General features: G+C 40.2%; 1 protein-coding gene across 3 annotated transcripts in view; it reads right to left on the reverse strand.

The window, feature by feature from the left end:
* Nucleotides 1-412: 412 nt before the first annotated feature.
* The window catches only part of ZDBF2 (zinc finger DBF-type containing 2), a 28,192-nt gene continuing 16,276 nt past the window's right edge, over nt 413-12,328 (reverse strand). For all 3 annotated transcript variants that reach the window (XM_077885371.1, XM_077885373.1, XM_077885372.1), the window contains one exon: nt 413-8,182. In XM_077885371.1, the coding sequence (XP_077741497.1) occupies nt 844-8,182 (7,339 nt within the window). In that variant the 3' untranslated portion in view covers nt 413-843. The remainder of the gene's footprint in view (nt 8,183-12,328) is intronic.

Here is a 12,328-nt window from a genome sequence, read left to right on the forward strand (position 1 = left end):
AGGGGAATAAAGGTGGTAGAAAACATAATTACACTGGCAGGATCATGGTCTCCTCAAGATCTAATAATGCTAAAGAAAAACCTACAGAGATCGTTTATGTGTGTGTGTCCAAATAAGGAAAGTCAAAGACTTGCAGATCCAATTTAAATGAAGCAGAAGGAGTTTGTGTTTTTGTATGTAAAATCCCCAGGCGGGCTTTTGTTTTGTTTTGTTTTGTTTTTAACTCGATTAAAGATCACGGAATCTCATTTTCTTGAATGCTTTTTTAAAAAGAAAGGTAGATTACATGTTGTTCGTGATTATTTCAATCAACCTCACTCAAGAGTCGAATTTATTCTAGTTTCTCCTTTTTAGTTATCCAGTTAGAGTACGATATGGACAACGCCACTCCGGAAAAACACAGAGGCACGGGTTCGTTTGTTCCGATTTTTTAGAAAGTAAAAATAAGATAGCATTTAATGCTTGCCACATTCAGTTTCTGCAATATGACAACCTGCTGACATGAGATACAGTCATAAAAAAATAAATAAGAGGGACATGATTTGAGGGAGAAAAAATGTGTACGTAGGGTGCTGAGTTATGGGTATAAATTAGGATGAAGCTCTTCTACAGCCAACGGACAAGGGTGCGTCTGCATCTTTCAAAAACGGGGGGAGGGAGGGGAGAAAGGACCTTAAACACGAATTTTAAATGAATTACAAAAGTTCTGAAAAATAATGTCTGTAGCAAAATAGTCGAAGGGTAGTTTTTTCACCAGAGCCGGGCAAGCGGTGTGCACAAGCCACCGGGGCGGGCGGGGCGGGCGGGGCGGGCGGGGCGGGGCTGGCCCGGCGGCCGCCCACACTAGGTGGCCTCGGGCGCCCGCGGCTTCTCCGAGAGCCGAGTCCTCATCCTGTCGGAGTAGGGCACCTGAGAGTACAAGCTTCTCAAAGCGTAGATCTTAACGGGCCTGGAAAGCCGCCTGCGTTTCTTCCTGGGGCGTTTTTTACCACCATTCCTCTTTTTTCCTGCCGGGGGGCAAGCACCTTGCGCAGGTGGCTTGGCAGTAGAGCCGGAGGCAGCGACCGCCACCGAGGGACCCCGCGGAACCGAGGGACCCGGCGGAACCGAGGGACCCGGGGTGACCGAGGGACCCAGGGCAACCGAGGGACCCGGCGGAACCGAGGGACCCGGGGCAACCGAGGGACCCGGCGGAACCGAGGGACCCGGCGGAACCGAGGGACCCCGCGGAACCGAGGGACCCGGGGCAACCGAGGGACCCGGCGGAACCGAGGGACCCGGCGGACCGGAAGGACCGGGCGGGCCGGACGAGCCCGGAGGCGTTGGGGCCGCGCTCTTTCCCTTCTTTAACTTAGTGACGTCGCCCGTTTTCTTCTTAAGGTGCAGTCTCACGAACGCGCTCCTGGACTGATACTTGCGACGCAGAAAAGCAGAGTATTTTGAAATGTACTTCTGAATGATATCACTTAGCTTGGTCTGAATCCAAATGGGGCGTTTTTCCGAGGCGGTTCTGGGTTTGGGGTGGAGCGTAATGGGTTTGTACACCTTTTGGGGGAAACCGGGATTAGCAGTAGGCGGCGTCGTCAACCTCCTCTGGGTCTGGGTCTTCCGTTTGCTTTCCAGGAACTTGCGAGGCGCCGCCTGTGAGGAGGTCCCGGCCGCGGCGCGGGCCGACGGCGGCAGCTGGGCGCCCCGTCCCTTTGCAGCTGCGCCGACGCCCGAGGTCCCGGGCCTCGGCGCAGGCTCGGGGGAAACGGGGGCGCCCGGGTAGGCCAGCAGCTCGTCTCGGAGCGTCAAAACGGCGGTCGGGTCAGCGTCTTGAGCATCTTCATCGCCTGAGCTGGAGCTCAGGTCGCTGAGATTAAGCCAGTTATTTCTGTCCAACTCCTCCAGGCTGGGCGGAGGATCAATCACAATTTTCTTGTTCAGTGGGTCATAATAATTAAAGGTACGCCGTTTATATTTGTACTCTATGCTGACATCCCGACTTCTGCAGCTGCGGTACTTTTTAGCAAAGTTGGCGCATTCACTGTCCTGAAATTTCATATTTGAAGAAATAACATAGACTAAGGCATTGGGTTGCAAAGGCTTCAGAACTTTAGTACATGTTTCAGGAAATTCAAGTGTTCCGATTTTCACTTTCTTTTTTGATTTTTTGTCCTTCTGTAAAAGCGAACGCTTCCCCATGGAGTCTTCCTCTTCACTTCCTTTGGTCTGTGACAGACATGTGAGATTGGTTTGAGTTCCATGGCTGACTTTTACAGCCTGACATCGAGAAGCCACTCGCCATGATTGTTCATAATAAGGCCTCTTTACTGTAGAATGATGGCTAGATTTATCTAAGGCCACTGAAAAGTCATCAGTATCTGAAATGCCACCTGCGTTATCGTCACAATCTGAAAGAACTTGAATCGCTGTGGTGTCCTGACTTGCGTCAGCCCAGGTAATCTTTTTTCCTTCATTCAAATTTTTTTTTTTTATCTTCCTGGTCTCACAGTCGTCATCAAAGTAACAGTGGAAACGACCTTCCTTAAATTCCTTCACAAGAGCATTAATTTTCATGTCATCTTCTCTCATGATTTGAGACCACGTTTTCCCTACAAATGAAGGAGGGACATGAGGCAAGGCTTCAAGGACCGGTTCGTCAGGATTGTCTTCTACGACCTCCTTTGCTTTGTCCAGGTTCCTTACAGGATCAACCACGAAAATAGAGCTTGAATGGGAATCAGGGTTTGTTTCTTCCACATCCAGAGGCATCTTCTTAAATAGTCCTGCTTTAGAGCCAGCCTCTTGAGGCTGGTCAGCATCAGACTGGAGAGCACGATCACACTGGAAACTCATTCCGGAACTGCATGGTTCACAGCTCATACTTTCTGGATCTGCATGTTTTAACTTCAAAAGTTTTCCTTTACCAGACCTTTGATGGGCTGCCGACCCAGGAGAGGCATTACGAGGCACTGCCGAAACAGGTTCATGGTGCTTATCTTTTCGGCTGGTAGTTTCTGGATTTTTCCTTTGACAAACGTTGATTCCTTTGTCGGCCTTCTGAAGTTGGTCAACCACTGGCTGAGAATCCTCTTCCCACTTAAAATTTGTTTTAGGGCTATCAGATCCACAACTCTTCTCTTCTGAATCAATGTATTTCACCATTTCTTTATCAGACCCTTGTGATGAGTAAGTCACAGACCGATCTGGGGGATCAATTTGAAAATTTATTTCAGAACCATCACAGCTTGACTCCTGCAAAATAATATAGTCTTTCTTCTGGTTTACCACTTTGAAAGTCTCTTTGGACTGGTTTGCCAGTGACTGAGGAGAGGCTTCACATACATATCCTATTTCAGAATCATAGGAGTCACAGCACTCACCTTCTAGATCAAAGCCTTCTGTATTTATACAGTTGATTTCTTTGACAGTCACGTGAGGTGTGTCAATCACCTGCTGAAAAGGGATATCAGACTCAGCAATCACTTCACAGTCACTATCACTGGTCACCAGATCCACAAATAGCATCTTTCGAAGATTTGCTTCTTTAACTGACACTTGAAGTTCATTAACCACTATTTCGAGAGGGACATCAGACTCACACATTAATTCAGAATCACTAGGTTCACCGGTCTTTACTTCCATGCCAAGATGCCCTTCCTTCGGAAGATCTATTTCTTTGCACACCACTTCAGATTGATCAACTTCTAACTGAAAATGAACACCAGAATCACATTTTATTTCAGAAACACTAGGTACACAGCTCTTATCTCCTAGGTCATGATGACCCCTCTTTTGCAAGTTGATTTCTTTGATTGCCAGAGGAGACTGATCAGTCACGAAGTGAACAGGAACATCAGAATCATAACTTACATCGAAGTCACCTAGTTTATAGCTCTTATCTTCCAGGTATATATGGTCTTCCTTCCAAAGACTGACTTCTTTAACAGATTTTTGAAGCTGGTCAGCCACTGACTGAAGGTGATCATCAGAAATAAAAGCTATTTCAGGACCACAGACAACATTGCTCTTATCTTCCAAATTGGCATGTTCCCCTTCCAAAATGTGTGGTTGCTCAACCACTGATTCAAGAGGGACATTTGAAACATAAATTATTTCAGAATCACTGGGTTCATAGCCCTTATCATCCAGACAAACATGTCCTTCCCTCAGAAGATTTATTTCTGCAATAGCATCTTGAATTTCATTAGCCACAGACTGAAGAGGTTCATCAGAATCAAAATTTATTTTAGAATCACTAGGTTCCACAACCTTCCCTTGCAAGTCAACATGCTCCTTCCAAAGGTTCATCCCCTCAATGACTTCTTCCGTTTGGGAAGCCACTGACTTTTGAAAAGGGACATTAGAGTCATACATAACTTCAAAACCCTTGGATTCATCCCTCTTATCTTCTACATCTTCATCCTTCCAAAGGCTTATTTCTTTAACAGTTTCTCTAACCTGGTCAGCCACTGACTGAAGAGGATCCTCAGAATCAAAACTCATTTCAGAACCACCAGATTGACTGTGCTTATCTTCTAGCTCAATGTGGTCCTGATCCAAAATAGTTATTTGAGGTTGTTCAATTATTGACTCAACCAAGAAATCAGAATCCAAACTCATTTCAGAACCACTACACTGGCTGTTCTTATCTTCCACGTTCCCATGACCTTCACTCTCAAGGTTTCCTCTTTTAACAGCCCCTTCAGGGTGATCAGCCACCAGAGAAACACCAAAACCACGCATTAATTTAGAACCTCTAGTTTGAACCATTTTATTTTTCATTACAACTTTCCTTTCCTTCCTCAGGTTTGTTTTCTTAACCACTTCCTGAAATTGTCCAGTCAATAGCTGAAGAGGGTCACCAGTATCATACCTTATTTTACAATGACTAGATTCACTGTTTTTGTCTTCCAGATGAACATTTTTTTCCTTCATGAGGGTTAGCGGAGGTTGGCTAATGACTGAATGAAGAGGGACACCAATATCCAAGTTTATTGCAAAGCCTCTAGATCCAGTACTTTCACCTACTGGGTCAACATGGTCCTCCTTCAAAATAGCAATGTGAGGTGTTTCAGTCATTAACTGAGGAAGGACGTCAGAATCAAACATTATTCCAGAACTACTATATGTATCACTCTTTTTTTCTAGAACATGTTCTTCTTTCTGAACATTGATTTCTTTGACAGCTATTTGAGGTTCAGTCACTAAATAATGAGGGATGTCAGAATCTGTTTCAGAACCAGTAAATTTAGCACTTTTACTTTTGAATTTAGCATGTCTTTCTTTTTGAAGCCATATTTCTTTAACAGCTGTTTCAGGCTTGTGAGTCACTGACCGATGAAGGTGGACACCAGGATCCAAACTTGTTTCATACACATTTAATGCATTATCCTTATCTTGTAAGTTTATGTGTTCCTTCTGATGGCTTATTTCTTTAACAGCTATGTTAGGATGATCAGCCATTAAATGATAAGAAATGTCAGATTTCAAACTGATTTCAGAAACACTAGGCCCATTACCTTTATTTTCTAAATGTATGTGCTCTTCTTCCTGAAGGTTTATTTCTTTAATGGGATCTTTAGAATGGCCAGTCATTGAATGAAAAATACCATAATCCAAACTTAATTCAGAACCGCTAGGTTCATTGTCCTTATTTTCTAAGTATATCTGCTCTTCTTTTTGAAGATTTAGCTTTTGCATAGCTACTTCCGGAGGGTCAATAACTGAATGAGGAGGAACATAAAAATCCAAACTTATTTCAGAACCACTGGGTTCATCATTCTTCCTCCCTAAGTGTATATATTCTTCTTTCTGAATGATTATGTCTTTAACAGCTCGTTCAGGTTGAGTAGTTCCCGAATGAACAGGTATATCAGAATCGAAAGTTATTTCAGAAACACGAGATGTATTAGTCTTATTTTCCAGGTGACTAGGTTCCTCCACATAAACAGCTACGTGAGGTTGGTCACCTCCTGAGCGAAGAAGAATATCAGAATCGAAAGTTATTCCAGAACTATTTGACCCAGAGCGCTCACCTTCCAATTTAATGTGCCTTTTTCTTATTTCTTCAATGTCCATCTCAGATTGCTCGGTACCGGACACAGCAGGGGGATCAGATTCAAATGTCAACTCAGAACTGGAGCACCCATAGCTCTTAACTTCCATGTCAACATTTAGCTCTTTCAGACTTATTTCACCCAGAGCCCCTTGACGTTGATCATTAGTTGACTGATAAAGAGAAGCACGAGAATCAAAACTTTGATCAGAATTGCTAGATTTAACACTCTTACTCTCCAGGTCAACAGCTACTTCTCGAGGGTTTACTTTTTTAACTATTACTCCGGACTGGCCAGGCACTAATCGAGCGTCAGTGTGAAAACTCAATTCAGAACCATGAGAATCATAGTTCATCTCCACAGGTTCATTCTTCTCTTCCAGAAGATTTATTTCTTCAACAGCCCTCTGAGATTCGTCAATCACTGTTTCAAGGGAAACAGCAAAATCAAGATGGGCTTTAGCGCTACTGATTTTAAGGTTCTTATCTTTCAGGTAGACCGGTCTATCCTTTAGGTTTCTTTCTTTGACAACCAGGTGGGGATGGTCAGCTGCTGACTGAGGAGAAGCATCATTGTCAATACTTGTTTCAGAACAACTTGAACCATAGTTCTTATCAACCAAGCCAATGTGAACCTTCTGAAGTTTTGCTTCTGTGACAGCCACTGGGAGTCGGTCACCCACTGACTGAAGAGGAAAAGCACAATCAGTACTTACTTCGGAGCTACTCGATCCATAGTTCTTATCAACCAAGTCAATGTGTTCCTCCTTAGGAAGGCTTACTTCTTTTGGAGGCTGTTGGGGGTAGTCATCAGTTGACTGAAGTAAGGCATCACAATCATAATTAATCTCAGAATCACTAGATTCATAGCTTTCATCAACTAAGCTGATAGGCTTTGCCTTCTGAACACTTACACCTTTAACAATTACTTGAGCTCGGTTGGTAGCCAACCGAAGGGAGCCATCACGATCAGAACTTATTTCAGAAACATAAGATTTATTATTCTTACACTGCAAATCAGCATATGCTTCCTTTGAAAGGTTTATTTCTTTGGCAGTCACTTTAGATTGGTCAGTAGGTGAATTTTGAAATGGAGAACTGCAGTCAAAACTCATTTCAGAAGCTCTCGATTCATAGTTTTTCTCTTCTTGGTCAATTTGTTCCTCCTTCCAAAGGTCTTGTGCAGCCTCTTCGGGTGGATTGGACACTGACTGAAGAGAGCCACGAGCAAACTTCACTTCAGAAATCACTGAGCTCTTCTGTTCCAAAAAGGCTGACTTATTAAAAACCAAATGCTTTTCCTCTTGGGTAGGACCCATACCAGAAAAGAATTTCTCACGGTGCTTTGCAGTAGCATCTTCAAAGACTCCTTTATTAGAAGGCATGCCAGTTTTATTCAGGCTGATTGCTTGGTTGACAGCTAATTTGGAAAGAGATTCAGACTTTAAGGAGTCTTCCATACCCACAAAGTCACGGCCTTTAGCGCCAGCTGACAAAGTTTTACGTTGAGACTTTATATCTTCCTGTATGATCAATTTATCTGAACTTATACCTAAAGATTTCCTAGTCGATTCTTTAGGTTTCTGATAAGAAACTGAAGACGTTTCTAGATTGGACGATAGCCCAGGATTTCTAGAGCCCCTGTCTGGCTGTTCAAGGTATCTGTCAGCTTTGTTTGGGTCACATTTTCTGACTGTCTCTGAACTGGCTGCTGCTGGTAACTTAGTAGGTTTAGTTGTAACTGGTCTATCATAGGAACTTCCAGCTAAACAACTAGAAGGAGCACTAGAAATCACTGAGGGACATATTAAGCTTCGTCTAGTATGTGTAGCTTGACCTATCCCAACTGGATTAAATTCCTTCACACCACTTCCAATTTTATGAACAAACCCTAAGGGCTGCTGCTGTCCCTTCTCCAGTTTTTGAATAACTGATGGTCTAACTGAAACACCCTGTATATATTCCTGAGATTTACTGGGTCTAGAATGTAACTCTTTACTAGGTTCAAAACCCTTGGTGGAGCTGTCTCCTTTGACTCCAGCAGCATCCTCAGTCGCTTCCTCAGAAACAGAATCATCAACAGGAACCACTTCAGGAGGTGACGCAGTATTTGTAAGAAGTCTCTCATTTTGTGTTGATCTAAAAAGCAAGGGGGGAAATCCATAAAAATATTCTGATATATATTTAAAATGTTATAATAAAGGCACAATAACTGTATTTTATTTCTATCCTGGGCCCCACTGTTATAGAACAAGGAACCAAGGCAATCACATGAGACTGTACTTCCCTCAGGGATGAAATCAGTAGAGAAGGTGGAGACAGCTCCACCAATTGCTACTTAATAAACACAAATGGTTCCTAAACATAAAAAAACTGTTAAAAAAAAAAAAGGAAAGGAAAAAGAAATAGCCATCTATCATCTGTCAGTTATCAGAGTGGCAAACAGCAAAAGGTTTAACATAAGTTACTTAACCTTTCAGGCTCCAGTTTTCTCCCCCCAAAAAACCATAATATTATTTTCCCTCATGAGATTGTCTTGAAGAGTAAGTTAGTTGTTATATGTAAAGAGCATTTTTTAAAAGCCTGGGAAATATAATCATTCACAAATGTTAGCTATTATTTAACACACTGGGTTTTTTCAAGTTTTTATTTAAGTTCCAGTTAATTAACATACAGTGTAGTATTAGTTTCAGGTGTACAATTTAGGGATTCAATCAACACTTCCATATAACGCCCAGTGCTCATCACAAGTGCACTCCTTCATCCCCACCACCTATTTCACCCATCCTCCCACCCCTCGTCTTTCTCTGACTTATTTCACTTGGCATGATACTCTAGCTCCTCCACATCATTACAAATGGCAAGATTTCGTTCTTTTTATGGCTAATATTCCGGTGTGTGTGGTTGTGTGTGTGTGTACACCACATCTTCTTTATCCATTCATCAGTCAAGGGACATATGGCTGTTTCCATAATTTGGCTATTGTAGATAATGCTACCATTCACAAAAATAAATTCAAAATGGATTAAAGATCTAAATGTGAGACAAGAAAACTATTAAAATCCTAGACGAGAACACAGGCAGTAATCTCTTTGATATCGGCCATAGCAACTCTTCCTAGATATGTCTCCAGAAAAATAAACTATTAGGACTTCATCAAAATAAAAATCTTCTGCACAGTGAGGGAAACAATCAGCATAACTAAAAGGTAACCTACCAAATGGGAGAATGTATATGCAAATGACATACCTGATAAAGGGTTAGTATCCAAAATATCTAGAGAACTTATAAAACTCAACACTCCTAAAATGAATAATCCAATTAAAAAATGGGCAGAAGACATGAATAGACATTTTTCCAAAGAAAACACACAGATGGCCAACAGACACATGAAAAGATGGTCAATATCACTTATCATCAGGGAAGTACAAATCAAAACTATAATGAGATAATCACCTCACACCTGTCAGAATGGCTAAAATCAGGTTGTGCCTAGGTGGCTCAGTCAGTAAAGCATCTGACTCTTGATTTCAGCTCAAGTCATGATCTCAGGATCATGAGAGCAAGCCTTGCATCAGGCATGGAGCCTGCTTAATATTCTCTCCCTCTGCACCCTCCCCTCCAAAAAGAAAAAATTAAAAATGCCAAGAGGAGTCTAAGGAGACATGGCAACTTAATGGAACATGGTTATCTGAGATGGGATCTTGAAACAGAAAAAAAAACATTAGTTAAAACTAAGCTGAATTAACTACAGAACTTAATATATTAATATTGGTTCATTAATTGTAACAAATGTGTCATTCTAATGTAAGTGATTTAGTAATAGCCAAACTAGATAGGGAGGGTATACAGGAACTCTCAGTACTATATTCTCAAGTTTTCTGTTGATATAAATCTGTCCTAAAATGTAGCCATTGGGATCCCTGGGTGGCGCAGCGGTTTGGCGCCTGCCTTTGGCCCGGGGCGCGATCCTGGAGACCCGGGGTCGAATCCCACGTCAGGCTCTCTGCATGGAGCCTGCTTCTCCCTCTACCTGTGTCTCTGCCTCTCTGTCTCTCTCTGTGTGACTATCATGAATAAATAAATTAAATCTTTAAAAAAAATAAAATAAAATAAAATGTAGCCATTAAAATAAATAACTTTTAAAAAATAGTTTTAAAGTAACTTTTAAAATAACTTTAAAATTTTTTAAAATATTATTATAAACTATTTATTATTATTATTTATTTTTATCTTTTAACACCTAAAAGATACTTTTATTAAATATTTTTCAATTTGAAAGATGCTTTAATCACCTAAGAGAAATGTATACTCATGGCAGCCACATGTGCCTTTTTTTAACATGTCACAAATACTGTTATTTCTTTCCCAAAAACACTTACCATAATTAACACTAAAAGAACATGTTTTGGTATTTGTAAAATTAAAAAGTTAACTTAGATATCAGAATAGTATGATGAGGCAAAAATATTCCAGAATTTTTCATATTTCTGAATTGTAATCAATAAAAGTGCAGTACAATTACCACTTTACCCTAGTTTTTCAAACTCTAGAAGATCATCTCCATTTGTGTGTCTTAAAGACTACTAAAACATTCTCAAAATAAAGTTAACCTGTAACATTTGGCAAAGAAAAGGCAGGCAGAATCATAAAGTCAAACAACTAGGCAAAATCCCCCAAAAGTTAGGAATCACCATCTAGATGCTTTGATTTTCATCTGTATGTGCATGTGGTTAAAATTAACAACTAAATCACAATCTATATTTCACTCATTTTTAACTAATTATACAACAAAAACCCCTCAAAAATCCAACCATTAAAGATTAAAAGCCCCTCTTTTATATAATTCCTGTGCTAATTTTTTTTAATTTTTTAATCTATAAATAAAATTTAAAAGCTACATATCTATGAGATATGATCATAATGGAAACTCACACTTTTAAATCTTCCACTAAAAGAAGAATTAGCACACCCAAATTATAAATGAGCACTTAATACAGGAAGACAATAGAAAGATAACCAAATCCGCCCCCAGGAAATTTGAGGAAATTAACTAAGAAAAATCAATAAATAGAAAACAAAAATAAAGCAAGAGCTAATTTTCAAGAAGGCCAAAATAACAGAAAAACCTACGATGTCTAGATAAGGGGGGAAGAGATGAATTTTTTTAAAGATTTTATTTATTTATTCGTGAGAAACACAGAGAGAGATGCAGAGACACAGGCAGAGGGAGAAGCAGGCTCCATACAGGGAGTCTGATGTGGGACTCGATCCCAGGACTCCAGGATCACACCCTGGGCTGAAGGAGGCGCTAAACCACTGAGCCAATCAGGGATCCCTGAGAATAATTTTTTTTTTTTAATAAACTGTATAATTTAGAACTTAGAAACAATGTGTTAACATGGGATTAAAAAAACTCAAAGTAAAAAAAAAAACCTCAAAGTAAGAAAATGGAATTTAAAATCAGATATATTGATAGGAATATAGATACAGATACACAAATACAGGAATTTAGTTCATGTTACAGGTGACATTTTTTTGTTTGTTTTTAAAGTAATCTCTGCGCCCAACATGGAGCTCAGACCCACAATCAGCAGATCGAGAGTTGCATGCTCTACCCACTAGAGCCAGCCAGGCACCCCTACAGGTGACATTTCGTATCAGTGGAGATAATTAATATACATTTATTTAAAAAAAATAAGTCCTATATCACACCACATATGGAAACAAATTCCAGGAAGATTAAAAATACTTAAAAGCAAAAATAAGGACATGAAGAAAAACACATGAAAGAAGCTATAAAGGAGAATTCCCCTTAGATCTAATTATGTCAGGATGTTTAATTTCTATATGGTAAAAAGACAATACACACAGATGAAAGACACATGACAGATTCTGGGAAAATGATTATATTTAAAATACAAAGGTCTATTATCTATAAATATTGCATACAAATCCAAAATATACAAACAATTCAATAGAAAAACAGACAACATCTACAAACAATCCATAATGTAAGCATATGGCTAATAAACATATATAAAGAGATGCTCTACTTTACTCATAAGTAAATAAAAGCTAATGAAGCGATACACTTTTTTGACCTATTATGTTATGGGGGGATAAAAAGAAGTTGCTAACCCCAGTATTGGCAAGAGCAATAGAAAATGAGCACTCTCGTAGATTATTGGTGTATATGTGTTATATAAATTGTATATAAATTGGCATAGCCTTCTAGGAAGTGGCTCAAGAATTGTATATTTCCACACACAACTTGACCAACAA

The sequence above is a fragment of the Canis aureus genome, chromosome 36 (genome assembly GCF_053574225.1).
Source record: "Canis aureus isolate CA01 chromosome 36, VMU_Caureus_v.1.0, whole genome shotgun sequence".
Taxonomy (NCBI): Eukaryota; Metazoa; Chordata; class Mammalia; order Carnivora; family Canidae; genus Canis; species Canis aureus.